We start from the raw sequence: 15,658 nt of genomic DNA on the forward strand, positions 1-15,658 counted from the left end.
TCAAATTGATTATTTTGCCTCTTACTTATTTTACTGTATTTTTTAAGATCAACAAGTGAAATCCACTTACACTTGAAAGTCATGCTTTTGACTGGTATGAGAGTTGTAAAAATACTCTATCAATTTGTCTCATAATTTGTTATTGACTTTGTTGCTATTTGAAGAATATAAGGGCACATAAAACAATCTGTCCAGTGTTTGGCATACAGCTAGATATGAATAAACAATGATTATCTTTTTATTTCTATCTTTTCTTGAAGTGAGAGATAGGATATTTAAGATTTATATCACAAAAATTCTATGTATCCTAGGTCTCAGGTATGACTTGGATCTTCCTGTGTTCATTTTCTAAATTCCTGGTTTTAAACTTTAAACCTGAAATTTAAAAGAATGTTTTTATTCATAGAAAATGTACTCCTTCTATATTTCCTTCATGTTAGATTCAATGAGTCCATTTGTCTTAAGAAAACATATTAAAAGATCTAGAAAAAACAATGACCAGCAGGGCAAATTTACCTTTGGACAACATAGTATAATTTAAAGGTTATAAATTTTAATAATAGAAGCTGAATTTAAACATAAACAACTAGAAAGTTTTGAGAAATAAAAAGACATAAACTTAGCCGAGGCAAAAGATTAAAATAAATCTCATGATGGCCTGGACCAACTGACTGGTTATACATTACTAAAATTTTATGTTTATTGTTTCTCTCTCTCACTCACTAGACTCTAAGATCTGTGACTCTGCAAGTATTTGTGTGTGTAGAAGTTTCATTAAGGAAGATATCCTGAATTGTTTGAACCATCATTCTCTGATGCTCAGAACAGGTACTAAAATACTTTACAACTCGACTGCTGGTTTAAGAAATGTAAAAGTGGATCGAGTAAATCAGGCAAAAGTTTTCTCTACTAAAACATAGCTCTCCTAATATGGATACATTCTAGATTAAAACTGGAGAAATCATTCAGCTGACAAAGTGAATAAACTCATGCTAGTAACCCAAATTAGTGCTTACAATGCCTGAAGAATCATTTACCTTTCATTATTTTCTTACTTTCATCTAATTTTCTCCTTTTTTTTTCTTTTTAGGGACACACCCACGGCATATGGAAGTTCCCAGGCTAGGGGTCCAATCAGAGATACAGCTGCCAGCCTACACCACAGCCCACAGCAATGCCGGATCCTAACACATGTAGCAAGGCCAGGGATCAAAGTCAGGTTACTTAACTGCTGAGCCACGAAGGGAACTTCCTCACATCATTTTCATATGCCATTAGGGCTCCAGATTGAAAAAAGTATTGTGAATTCTATTTTATTGAAATAAAAGCAACACACAGCAGGTAAATTATTACCCATTGGAAGGAAGCAGTGCCATAATATATACTCTACTTGCAAATATACTATTTATTTTGAAATTGTATTTTTTTTCTTCTTTGCAGAATATTTCTAATTGGTGCTTTCCCCTGGAGTCAAATAATGCAGCCAAACAACAGTATCTCTGAGTTCATACTGTTAGGATTGACACAGGATCTTAAGAAGCAAAACATGGTGTTTGTGATCTTCTTCATTTTCTATGTGGGAACTCTGGGGGGCAATTTGCTTATTATTGTGACCATCAGGTCCAGCCAAACACTTGGGAGCCCCATGTACTTCTTCCTGTTTTATTTGTCCATTGCTGATACCTGTTTTTCCACTACCACAGCACCTAGACTCATTGTGGATGCTCTGTCTGAAAAGAAAATCATATCTTACAATGAGTGCCTGACTCAAATCTTTGCACTGCATTTATTTGGCAGCATGGAGATCTTTGTCCTTGTCCTCATGGCCATTGATCGTTACATGGCCATCTGCAAGCCACTGCATTACCCAACCATCATGAGGCGCCAGGTCTGCATCATACTGATTGGTCTTGCATGGATAGGGTCTTTTATACATTCTATGGCTCAGATTATCCTGGCTTTGAGACTGCCCTTCTGTGGATCCAATTTGATTGATCACTATTGCTGTGATATGCAGCCCTTGCTGAAACTTGCCTGCATGGATATTTATGTGATGAACCTACTCGTGGTATTTAATAGTGGAGCCCTTTGCACAACTGGTTTTGTAATGCTGATGATCTCATACATTGTCATCTTGCATTCACTACGAAACCATAGCACAGAAGGGAGGAAAAAAGCTCTCTCCACTTGCACTTCCCACATCATTGTAGTCGTCCTGTTTTTTGGTCCATGTATATTCATATATACCCGCCCCCCAACTACATTCCCCATGGACAAGATGGTGGCAGGTATTTTATACTATTGGAACACCCTTTCTCAATCCACTCATCTACACCCTGAGGAATGCAGAAGTGAAAAATGCCATGAGAAGGTTATGTCATGTCAGAATGAATTTAGAAAGCAAAAGATGAATTGAGGTCTGATTACTTAATACTGTCATGGTTTGACTGATTCTGTAAAGGTATCATATAAAATAATGCCTGACTATTGTGGGAATAACATAAATCAAATATAAGATTGAGAGTTGCTTTTTTTTTCGGTTCACAGACAAAATGAATGCCAAGACTTCTCATTCTTTAAGTGGACCCAACATTACCAGCTCTAAGCATGTTCTCCTATCAAAGTTTACTTTGAAATAAATTCAGCAAAATAACATGAATCTTATTGTCCTCATTTTGTTTTACTTTCTTGGGACATTACAAAGTTTAGTGTCAATACTGATATCTCAAAATTGAAGTGGCATTAATGATGATGACCATATACATAAAAGGAATAGAAGTGTTATGATTCCATCATAAACTCACTTAACCTACACTATCCTAATGTGAGCATGCACACACATGCACACACACACAAGTACAGGGGTTCATGGCTATTTGCATTTCAGATGAAACAATGTATTAATATAAGAGGAACAGAATAGAATAAAATAAATGAACATGTAGGTTAAAAATAAAGATACTAAAACAAGAAGCTATAGAGGGTCATCAAATTTAGAAGGTTTTATGGGGGTCAAACGTACTTGCAGTCAAATTAAACCTAGGAAAATGATGGAATTTTAAAAGGTTCTGGAACATGATATCCATCCAATGTATAATAGTAAAGTGGTCACCTGCCCTCAAAAGTGACTTCCCTAAAAGAAATACTATGCATTGTAATTACCCTATCATTTTAGAAAGAAGTAGAATGGCTGATATGCATCTAGTGCTTTTTTATTATCATGATTGTGTCTCATAGAATAATACAAAGTTAGGTATATTTACCAAAAATTCACAGATAAAAATCTGAAGTTCAGAGAAGTAAAAACACCCTTGAGGTTATTCTGCTAAAATGGTATCAGAAGCAAGGTTTTAAACAAGTTTTATACACCTCTCATGTCAGTAATAAATGCCTGCAATCCACTTTATCCCTGCAAAGCGGCCTACAATATAGGAAACATTTGGAATTGAGACAATGATCATGAACTGCACTTCCTTTTGCTTCAAGATTGGTGGAAGGATATAATGATTAAGAATAGGAGGTCTATGCTCAACCTGGATGGATCCAAATTATATTCTATTACTTTACAGCCCTGTAACTTCAGGCAATATAGAGAAAATTTGGGTGTGTAAATTGGAAGTGAAAATAATCTCTATTTTATTGGCTTGTCATGAGGTTAAAAAAGGGATATAATAAAGAGCTATGAATAAAGAAGAAAATCTAGCATGCACTACCTATTTTTGTTATAAAATGGGTTTTAAAAATATAATTAGTGAAACTCATATTTTAGTCATGGCCATCATATACATTTACTAACAATACTTTTATTCAGATAATGCAATTTATAATTTTAATGGAAGGTAAATTTTAACTGAAGATATCAGTTGGCACTGTTTTAATAAGATTAAAAAGAAACCTAGGAGAATGTTAAACACACAGTTATTGCTTAACTAAAGGAAAAAGGAGACTTTAGATAACAGCTCCAGGCTTTTTACGTTTTGCATCTTTAGCTTTAAATCTTTAAAAATGACTTATATGTGAAATCTAAAAAGCAAAAAAAAAAAGTTGAACTCACCGAAATAGAAAGTAGAAAAGTGGGTACTAGAGGCAGAGGTGGCGGGAAATATGGAGAGTTTGGTAAACAGGTACCAATTTTAAGCTATGCGATTAATAAGGTCTGAGAAGCATGTAAACTACAGTGCCATAGTTGAAAACTAGCTGCATCAAAGTGAGTGGATAAATGCATGGCGTCCACTCACTATAGTCCCTTTAGCTTCACTAGTGAATTTTATACATTTATAAGCTTTCACATTACTGCCCAATGTACTTTTGTTTCAAATGAAGGAGTTAAAAAAAGTCAATGAAACACAAAGGAAGAAAGACCAAGAGGAAAAGAAAGACAACGCTACAGGACAAGAAGAAAATAATTTTAAAAAAGCAAGTAGGGAGTTCCCGTCATGGCACAGTGGTTAACAAATCCGACTAGGAACCATGAAGTTTCGGGTTCGATCCCTGGCCTTGCTCAGTGGGTTAAGGATCCAGTGTTGCTGTGCACTGTAGGTCACAGACACGGCTCAGATGCTGCATTGCTGTGGCTGTGGTATAGGCAGGCGGCTACGGCTCTGATTCAACCCCTAGCCTGGGAACCTCCATATGCCATGAGATTGGCCCTAGAGAAAGCAAAAAGACAAAAAAATAAGTAAATAAATAAAGGAAGTAGTAAGTCCTTCCCTATTGTTAATCATTTTAAATGTAAATACATTAAACTAAATGCCCCAATGAAAAGACAAAGAGCAGCTGGATGAACTCAAAAACACAAGTTCCACATCCTTACTCCCCCGACCCCAGGCCCTATAGCCTGGGACCGCATCAGTACCCAGCTAATGTAAGAGCAGTCTGGCAGCCTCCACCTGAAGCAGGACCTGGAAATCAAACAGGTCAGATCCCAGCCCTGCCTACCAGCACAGCTACAATAGTACTTCCTACCACAACAAAAGAAACTATGCAGCTCAAATAGGGGACACCCCTACAGCCTATGGTTCTGTTGATAAGAAGGGAATGCACGGTTGGGTCCATTAAGACATCTAAATAAGTTCACCTCTCCAAGATCAGCAGAAGTAACCGACCAACATAATACACAGAAATGAAAACAGAGTTAGGCAAAATGGGGCAACAGAGGAATATATTCCAAATGAAGACACAAAATTCCAGAAGAAGATCTCGACGAAGTGGAGAGAAGCAGCCTACCTGGTAAAGAGTTTAAGGTGATGATCATGAAGATGCTCATAGGGTTAATTATTCTACAATGAGAGATAAGAATATACAGTGGGAGGAAATTCTCTTCAATAAGTGGTCCTGGGAAAGCTGGAAATCTACCTGCAAAAGAATCATACTGGACTACTTGCTCACAGCATTCACAAAAATAAATTCAAAACGGACTAAACACTTAAATGTAATAATGAAACCATAAAATGCCTAGAAGGAAACGTAGGCAGTATATGTTTTGACATTAGCCTTAGCAATATTTTTTGGGGGAAAGGGGGCAATCTGTCTCCTCAGGCAAGAGAAACTAAAGCAAGTATAAACAGATGGGAACTACTTCAAACTGAAAGACTTTTGTACAGAGAAGGAAGAATATATTTGTAAAATATGTCTGAGCTACATGGGGTTAATATCCAAAATATGCAAAGAATTCATACAACACAACATCAAAAAATGATAAACAACCTAGTTAAAAAATGGGCAGAGGACCTGAACAGACATTTTTCCAATGCAGACATACAAATGGCCAACAGACACATGAAAAAATGCTCAAAATCACTATCATTAGGGAAATGCAAATCAAAACTACAGTGAGACATAACCTCAAGCCTCTCAGAATGGTGATCTTCAAAAAAACAAAAAATAATAAGTATTTCCAAGGATGGGTAGAAAAGTGACCTCTCATGCACCATTGATAGGACTGTAAATTGGTACAGCCACTATTTAAACAGTATGAAGTTTCCTCAAAAAAATTAAAAAGAGACTTCCTATACTATACAGCAATTCCACTTCTGTGAATTTTTTCCAAAGAAAACAAAAACACTAATGTGAACATACAGATGCACAGCTGTGTTCATCATAGCATTGTTTATAACAACTAAGATATGAAAGCAATGTAAGTGTCCATCAATAGACGACTGGATAAGTAGTTGTGAAAAAATACAGAGAGGGAGGGTGCCATAAAAACAATGAAAGCTTGCCATTTGCTACAATATGGATGAACTTAGAGGGTATGATACTAATTAAAACAAATCATACAAAGAAAGATAAATGGCATATGATCACATATATGGTATAAAAAAGCAGAACAGGTGAACAAACACAACAAAACAGAAATAGACTCAAAGATATCTTTGATTCCAGCACTGCAGGCAAACGGGGAATCCTGGAAGAGAGACGGTGTGGTATAACAGAACACACAAGACTCTTACATTTACAAAGTGGGGGACCAGGAGGCACTCTGGTCTGCGGAACAAAGGCTCTAGGCTTTAGCCCCTATCTTTTTATTAAGGAAGGTGATGAGATTATTGATGGAATTAATGAAGGTGACAAGATTGGTGGGCAGGGACAGGCAGGGGCAATGATGAGATTATCTTTTTTGTAACATCAAAAGGGGGTATCCTCAGGACATACTGCAGCTGTTTATATAATAACATAGTTAATGCATAAGTCCTTCATCTTGTCTTTGAAGGAGACTCTGTACTTTAGAACTGAGTCCATAGATATTTGCCTTCTTCAGAGTTCTTCTGTTCCATGGTCTCCAACAGATACCAAGAAAAACAAGTATTTTCCAGAGGATAAGGTGGTGGTGATGAATCAAATATATGAGAGAGGTTAAGAGTTGTAATCTCCCAGGTACACAATAAAAGAGTCAGAGGGATGAAATGTACAGCATGGGGAATGTAGTCAATGATTTTGTAATAACTGTAGTGATAAATATCACCTAGATTTATTTTGGTGGTTGTTTTGCAATGTTGGAAACATTGAATCACTCTGTTTTGTACTTGGAACTAATACAGTGTTATACATCTGTTATATTTCAATAAAATATAAAATAAAACAATAACTACTATAAGGTGTCTACAAGAGACTTATTTTAGATCTAAGCACACACATAAATTGAAATTGAAAGGATAGAAAAATTACTTACATGGAAGTAGTAAAACAGAGTAGACAGCTATACTAATTTAGACAAAATTGACATTAGATCAAAAACTATTGCAAGAGACCAATCAGGTCATCATCTAATGAGAAAATAATCAATTCACCAACATGATACAATAGTCTGAAATACGCATATATGTATATATACAAAACTAAAACCAGATATTAAAAATATGTGAAACAAACACTGACAGATTAAAGGGGTAAGTGAACATCTCTGAAATAATAGTGGAAATCTTCAACATTCCACACTTGATAATGAATAAATCAATCAGACAGATAATCAGTAATAGAGAACTTACATAGCGGTGTAGACCAAATGGACTTCTAGAGAACTCTCCACCAAACAGCAGAATTACATTTTTCTCAGGTACATATAGAACATCTTCAGATGAACCAGATGTTAGGACACAAAACAGTTCTTAGTAAGTTTTAAAAGATTAGAGCTATCTTCTCCAATTATAATGGATTGAAACTAATAACCCATAACAGAGGATAACGAAACATCAAGTGTTTTGTGGCAATTATAGAACACACCCAAAAAAAGGAAAAGAAAAATAAAACCACAGACAAATATCTCTGAAAAAACTGATACAAATTTTTTCAGGAAATTACTAGTACACAGAATTCAACAACACTTTTAAAAATTATAAAAGTAGGAGTTCCTGACATGCCCAGTGGTTAACGAATCTGACTAGGAACCATGAGGTTGCAGGTTCAATCCCTGGCATTGCTCAGTGGGTTAAGGATCCGGCGTTGCCATGAGCTGTGGTGTAGGTTGCAGACACGGCTTGGATCCCAAGTTGTGGGGGCTCTGGCATAGGCTGGTGGCTACAGCTCCAATTAGACCCCTAGCCTGGAAACCTCCATATGCCGCAGAAGCGGCCCAAGAAATTGCAAAAAGACCAAAAATAAAATTATATAAGTAATCAAATGGGATTTAATACTGGAATGCAAGATTGGTTCAATAGAGGAAAATCCATCAGGTAATATATCATATTAACAAAATGATTGGAAAAATTTCTCAATTAGTGAAGAAAAAGCATGGACACAATTCAATATGCTTTCATGACAAAATCACCTATCATAGTAGAAATCAATGAAAACCATGTCAGCATAATAAAGGCCATACATGGAAAGCCCACAATTAACAGGATACAGATGGCCCTCTATATCTGCTGCTCCATATTCAACCAACAGTGGATAAGTCTGCAAATAACAAATGCTGGAAAGGGTGTGGAGAAAAAGGAACCCTTCTACACTGTTGATGAGAATGTCAGTTAGTGCAACCATTATGGAAAACAGCATAGAGGTTCCTCAGTATACTGAAAATAGAATTACCACACAATCCAGCAATTCACTCCACTCGGTCCATGCACAACTGTTTTATACATGGACAAAACAACAAGTCAAAGGGATGCATGCACCCAATATCCACTACAGCACAATTCACAATAGCTAAGACTCGGAAACAACCTAAATGTCCATTGAGAGATGAATGGGTTAAGAAGATGTTGCACATAGATGAAATGGAATTCTACTCAGCCATAAAAATGAACAAAATAATGCCATTTGCAGCAACATGGACACAACTAGAGATGATCATGCTAAGTGAAGTAAGTCAGAAGAAGACAAATACCATACATCACTTATATGCAGAAGCTAAAATATAGTACAAATAAACCTATCTACAAAATAGAAACAGATTCACATACATAGAGCACAGATTTGTGGTTGCCAATGAGAAGGAGAGAGGGAAAGGGATGGACTGAGTTTTTAGGGTAGCAGATGATAATTATTACATTTATATTATGTTTAGAATGGATAAATGACAAAGTCTTCCTATACAGCATAGGAAACTTATCCAGTCTGCTGGGATAAACAGACCATAGGGAGAGGGATGTTTTTTAAAAGAGTGTACATATGTGTATAACTAAGTCACGCTGCTGTACAACAGAAATTAGCATAAAATTGTAAATCAACTGTATTTTAATAAAACAAATACAAACAAACAAAACAGTGGGTTGGCTTCTCCCTAGAACCTTCAGATACAAAGAGTCAGCTAGTTGACTTAAAGAGGCAAAGCTTTGGGTGATTACAAAGCAGAGTCTGTGAAGCCAGAGACAAAGGGTCAGCTACCCCGCATTGTCTCAACTAAGGGAACTAAGCTTCTTCAGGTTTTAGTGTTCTTGGTGTCCTGGAACCAATCCTCTACAAATACTGAGGGGCCACTATAATTTACTGTAAAAGACTGAAATGTTTTCTTCTAAGAGAAGGAAGCCGATAAGAATGCCCACATTTGCCAACTTGATTTAACATAGTATTGGAAGTCTTAGCTAGAGAAGTAAGGTAATAAAAATAATTAAAATGCGTCCAAGTTGGAAATAAAGAAATAAAATTATTTTTATTCACAGATGGCATCCTATAGGTAGAAAATATTAAGGATTCTACATGCACAAAATATATGTAATAAACAATTTAGCAAAGCTGTTTAATACAAAATCAACAAGCAAAATAAATTATGTATCTATACAGTAACAATAAACCATCTTTGAGGGAATTTAAGATAATTACAAGAACAATATAATTAAAAAGAATAAATAACCAAAGAACAAAATTTACCACAGAAGAAAAAAAAAATCACACATTAAACTACAAAATATTGCTGAAAGAAATTAAAGACATTCTATGTTCATAAATTGGAACACAATATTATTAATATATCAATTATAAAAAGCAACCTATAGATTAAATGCACTTTCAAAATCCCAACAGCCTTTTTTGCACAAAAATAAAAATCTATCAAAAATTCATAGGGATTCTAAGGGGACACTGTATAGTCAAAAACATCTTGAAAATGTAAAACTGGAGGTCTCACTTTAATTTAAAAACTTATAAAACTATAGCAATAAAAACAGTGAAATGCTGGAATAAAAACAACATCTGTAGCAATGGAATACAGTAAAAAGCCTAGCAATAAAGCCTTATGAGTATGATCAAATGACTTTCCAAAAAGGCGTCAAGACCATTCAATGGGGAAAGGACAGTCTTTTCAGCAAATGGTGTTGGACAAATTAGCTATATACAATTACAAAAGAATAAATTTGGATTCTTATGCCATGTACAAAAATAAATTCAAAATGGGTCAAAGAATATTAGAGCTAAAATTATAAAATTCTTATAAGAAAACACAGAAGAAAAGTTTCAGGATTTAGGATTAAGTAGTCATTTACTGATTATGATATCAGAAGCACAAACAGCAGAAAAAAAATTAGATAAATTTGGCACATAAATATTAAAAAAATAAACTGGAGTTCCCTTGTGGTAAAGTGGGTTAAGGATCAATCTTTGTCACTCAGCAGCTTGGGTTACTGCTGTGGCACGGGTTCAATCCCTGACCCAAGAATTTCTGCATTCCACAGGCATGGCCAAAAAAAATTTGAAAAATTTTATGTATTAAAGGAGACAATCAACAGAATAAAAAGTAAACACATAGAAGAAAATTCTTGCAATTCATTTATCTAAGTCAATTACCAGAATAATAAAGAACCCCTATAACTCAACCAAAAATAAAAGGGCAAAGGGCTTGAATAGACATACAAATGGTCATTAAGCACATTACAATATGTTCAACATGGAGTTCCCATCAAGGCTCAGTGGTTAATGAACCTGACTAGTATCCAGGAGGACGCAGGTTCAATCCCTGGTCTTGCTCAGTAGGTTGGGATCCTGCATCACTGTGAGCTGAGGTGAAGGTCACTGATGCAGTTCGGATCTGGCATTTCTGTGGCTGTGGCATAGGCCAAAAGCTACAGCCCTGATTCGACCCCTAGGCTGGGAACCTCTGTATGCTGCTGTTGTGGCCCTAAAAATACAAAAAATAAAAATAAAATAAAATATTTTCAACATGACAAATTACTAGGGAAAAGCAAAGTCACAATGAAATACCACCTCACAATAAGTATGATGGTTACTAACAACAATAACAACAAAGAAAACAGAAAATGACAAGTGTCTGTGATGTGGAGTTGGAATATTTTTGCACACTTTATGGGAATGTAAGAATACTCAGCTGCTGAAAGACAGTATAGTTATTCCTCAAAAAAATAAAAAATAATAGAATTACCATATGACCCTGCATTTTCACTTCTTGTCTTATCATCAAAAGAATTGGAAACAGGGACTCAAAAGATATCTGTACACTAACATTCATGTCAGCCTTAGTCACCATAGCCAAAAAATGTAAGCAATGTATAAACAGTTGAAAAGAGTGGTACATACATCCTATAAAACAATATTCAGAATTAAAAAGGAAGGAAATTTTTATACTTGCTCCAACATGGATAAACCTTGAAGACATTATGTGACATGAAATAATGCATCCACAAAAGAACAAATGCTGTATGAATCCATGCATACAAGGTATCTAGACTGGTCAAATTTCCAAAGACAGAAAGTAAAATGAGGCTGCCCCAGGCTGCAAAGGGGGGTGGGTGGTGAATTATTGTTTAAGGGGTACGGAGGTTCAGTTCTCAAGATGAAAAGAGTTCTAGAGATGGATGATGGTGATGTTACACAACAATGTGGCTGTATTCAACCTCCCCAAATGGAATGTGTAAAATGGTTAAGCAGCAATTTTTATGTTATTTTTATTTTACCACAATCAAAAAATAATAGAAAGATAACAGAGTAAACATTTTCTTCTCTACAAGATTACATTTTGCTGAATGATGTATAACAACATTTAGATCACCATCTTACATAATAGTATTCACTGAATATTCGACAAACTAAATTGAACTGACACATAATGGGCCTGGTGTTCTTCATTATTTTTAATAAACTGTGAATTTTATAGTTTTATATTTAAGGAAATTTGTGAATATTGAAGAGTTCCTACATAATATAGTTTCTCTTATTATTGTCATCTTATATTAGTAGTACATTTGTCAGAATAACAAAGCAATGTTAATTGTCATCAACTAAAACCCATACTTCAATTGAAATTCACTATTCTTTCTTAGTGCTCTTTGCATTATTACAAATTAAAAACTTTTGGAGTTCCTGTCGTGGTGCAGCAGAAACGAATTCAACTAGGAACCATGAGGTTGCAGGTTCAATCCCTGGCCTTGCTCAGTGGGTTAAGGCTCCAGCATTGCTGTGAGCTGTGGAATAGGTTGCAGACATGGCTTGGATCTGGAGTTGCTGGGGCTCTGGTGTAGGTCGGCAGCAACAGCTCTGATGAGACCCTAGCCTGGGAACCTCCATATGCTGCAGGCATGGCCCTAAAAAGACAAAAGACAAAAAAAATAGAAAAAATAAAAAGAAACTAAAAATTTCTATTTATCAAAGAACTTAATCAACAGAGTGAAAAGGAAACTCACTGAATAGAAGGAAATGAACATAATTATATTTCTGATTGGGGTCAATGTACAAAATATACAAAGAATCTCTACAACTTAATAACAAATACCAGCCTGCTTTTAAAAGGGGAAGAAAGTTGACCATATTTTTGGGAGTTTATTTCTGAGCTCTCTATTCTGTTCCATTGGTCTATTTGTCTGTTTTTATTACTATTTTGATTGCTATACTGTTTTGATTACCATATCTTTGCAACAGAGTTTGAAATCAAGAAGTGTGATGCCTGCAGTTTGTTTTTCTTTCTCACTATTGCTGGGGCTATTCTTCCTGCATTCTATATATATTTTAGAACTGTCTTTTCTATTTCTGTGAATAATGTCATTGACATTTTGATAGAGATTACACTGACACTATACATTGCATACATTGTTTTGGGTAGTATGACCATTTAAACAACATTAATTTTTAAAAACAATATTAGTGCATCTGATCCATGAACACATATGTCTTCTTCAACTTCTTTCATCAGAAGCTTGCAGTTTTCATTTTACTGGCCGTTCACTTCATTGTGAATTTGTTTTTGAGTATTTTACTGTTTTTGATGCTACTGTGAGTGTTTTTTTTTAATTAGTCATTTTGTCATTAGCGTACAGAGACACACTAATTTCTGTACATTTATTTTTTATCCTGAAACTTTAGTGGATACTTTAACTAGTTCTAACAATTTTCTTTTATTTATTTTTTTAAGATTTCCTATACATAATATTATATATCTGCAACAGAAACATTTTTACTTATTCTTTTCCAATTTGGATGCCATTTATTTCTTTATCTTGCCTGATGACCTCAGCTAGAACTTCCAGTATATGTCGAATAGGAGTGGGGAGAGTGGACCCATTTGAATTGTGCCTGATCTTAGAGGAAAATATTTCAACCTCTCATTGTGGAGTGTGATGTTAGCTGTGGGTTTGTTGTATATAACCTTTCTTATGTTGAGGTATATCCCTTCTACACTCAATTTGTTGAGAGGTTTTATTTTTTTCATAAAAAAATTGTATTTTGTCAAATGATATTTCTGTATGTATTAAGATGATCACATCATTTTTACATTTTATCATATAAATGTGGTATTTCACAATTAGGTAAATAAGAATATTCAGTAGGAATGTGACTGTCTCTTCTATAAATGGTGTTGGGAAAACTAAATCACCACATACAGAAAAATAAAATTGGTCCCTATTTTACACTATTCACAAAAATTAATTCTAAATGGACTAAAGACTTAAAATAGACATATGGCCATAAAATCCTTCAATAAAAAGGAAAGAAGCTCCTAGACCTTGGGGCTGGCAATTACTTTTTTGATGTGATATTAAAACACAAGCAACAAAAGCAAAAATCAATAGATGGGACTATATCAACTACAAAGCTTTAGCACATCATGAGAAACAACCAAAAAAATAAAGAAACAGAAAATCTACGAAATGAGAGAAACAATATATCTGATAAAACGTTGATATCTAAACTATATGAACTCAAAAGCCCAATAACAAACAAGCCAAAAAAAAGTGGGCAGAGGAACTGAATAGACATTTTTTCAAGATGTCCAAATGGCCAACAAAGACAAAAAATGATGTTCAACACCCATAATCATCAGGAAAATGCAAATGAAAATCACAATGAGATATCAACCTCTCACCTGTTAGAATGACCATCATAAAGGATGAAAAATAACAAGTGTTGGTGGGGATGTAGTAAAAAGTGTACCCATGTGAACTATTGGTAGAATTATAAAGTGGTGCAGCCCCTTTTAAAAACAGCATGTAGGTTCCTCAAAAAATTAAGACTATCACTGCCATATGATCCAGTTTTCCAACTCCAGAGTATATATTCAAAGGAAATTAAATAGATATCTGCCTTGCCATGTTTACTGCAACATTATTCACAATAGCCAAAATACGGAAACAACCTGTGTCCATCGAAAGATAAATGGATAAAAAAAGATGTGATATTTTGCATTTGAGTGAGTGTGTGTGTGTGTATGTGAATATGAATGTATGTGTGTGAAAACTTTTATATGTTCTAGCACAAGATGCTCTAGTTTATCTTGTATATTCCCTGCCCCAGGGCTATAAGCAGCCATTTCTTTAAAAGGCTCTAATTTATGTTATTGAAGAACAGTATCAGAAACCAAGACTTGGACACAGATGACCAACCTTCAAAAAAAAAAAAATGTAACCTAGGAGTTTCTGTTGTGGTGCAGCAGAAACAGACTGACTACTATCTATGAGGATGTAGGTTCGATCCCTGACCTTGCTCAGTGCATTAAGGATCTGGCGTTCCCATGAACTGTGGTGTAGGTCACTGACGCAGCTAGGATCCTGAGTTGCTGCGGCTGTGGTGTAGGCCGGCAGCTGCAGCTCCAATTGAACCACTAGCCTGGGAACTTCTATATGCCATGGGTATAGCCCTAAAAAAAAACTATAACCCAAATTGTGATTTATGGCACAAATGAACAACTTTACAACTTTAACTGCAAGAAGAGACCACCTTGTTTTCCATATTCTAATAACTTACATTGAAGGTTAAGTTCTTTATCATATCTGACTCATTTTTCTTAATATGAAGGGAAAGCACACTCTAGGGAATGACCTTCCCCAGACTCCTCTATTTTGCATCACCCATTCTTAAATACTCTTCCAGGAAAGGCAAAAGAGAAGCACCTCCCTATCAAAATCTTGCATGACTGTGGATTTCAGAAAGTGTGGGATGCATCTGAGATCAATTCAGTCTGCCTTTTGGCACTCAGGTTGGAACCTAGGCCTCTTTGTGAGATCGAAGAGATCCAGGCTTCCACTGAATAGCCTAACTTCTACATGACCTCCCATCAAACCTGGTAAGATTTGTATTTAGAATTAATTTGACTATATTTATTACTTGGAGAAAATAAACAATAAATGTCACAGTGCACATCTAATACACTAAAAGCACTTGTGGAATCACGGAAAGTTTAGGGAACTTTTTAGTAGTGCTTTACAATCTCAGGTTGATGGAAATATAATTGTGCACCAGAGCTCCTGATGGAAATGGGTACTTCTATCGGTAGATGTGG

General features: G+C 35.2%; 1 protein-coding gene across 1 annotated transcript; it reads left to right on the forward strand.

Moving 5' to 3' along the window:
* Positions 1–1,477: 1,477 nt before the first annotated feature.
* LOC125120727 (olfactory receptor 4C11-like) lies at positions 1,478–2,411 on the forward strand. Its single transcript, XM_047769177.1, is given in 2 exon segments — positions 1,478–2,287; positions 2,289–2,411. Coding segments are annotated over 2 exon segments (933 nt in total).
* Positions 2,412–15,658: the final 13,247 nt, after the last annotated feature.

Source organism: Phacochoerus africanus, chromosome 2 (assembly GCF_016906955.1).
Source record: "Phacochoerus africanus isolate WHEZ1 chromosome 2, ROS_Pafr_v1, whole genome shotgun sequence".
NCBI lineage: Eukaryota > Metazoa > Chordata > Mammalia > Artiodactyla > Suidae > Phacochoerus > Phacochoerus africanus.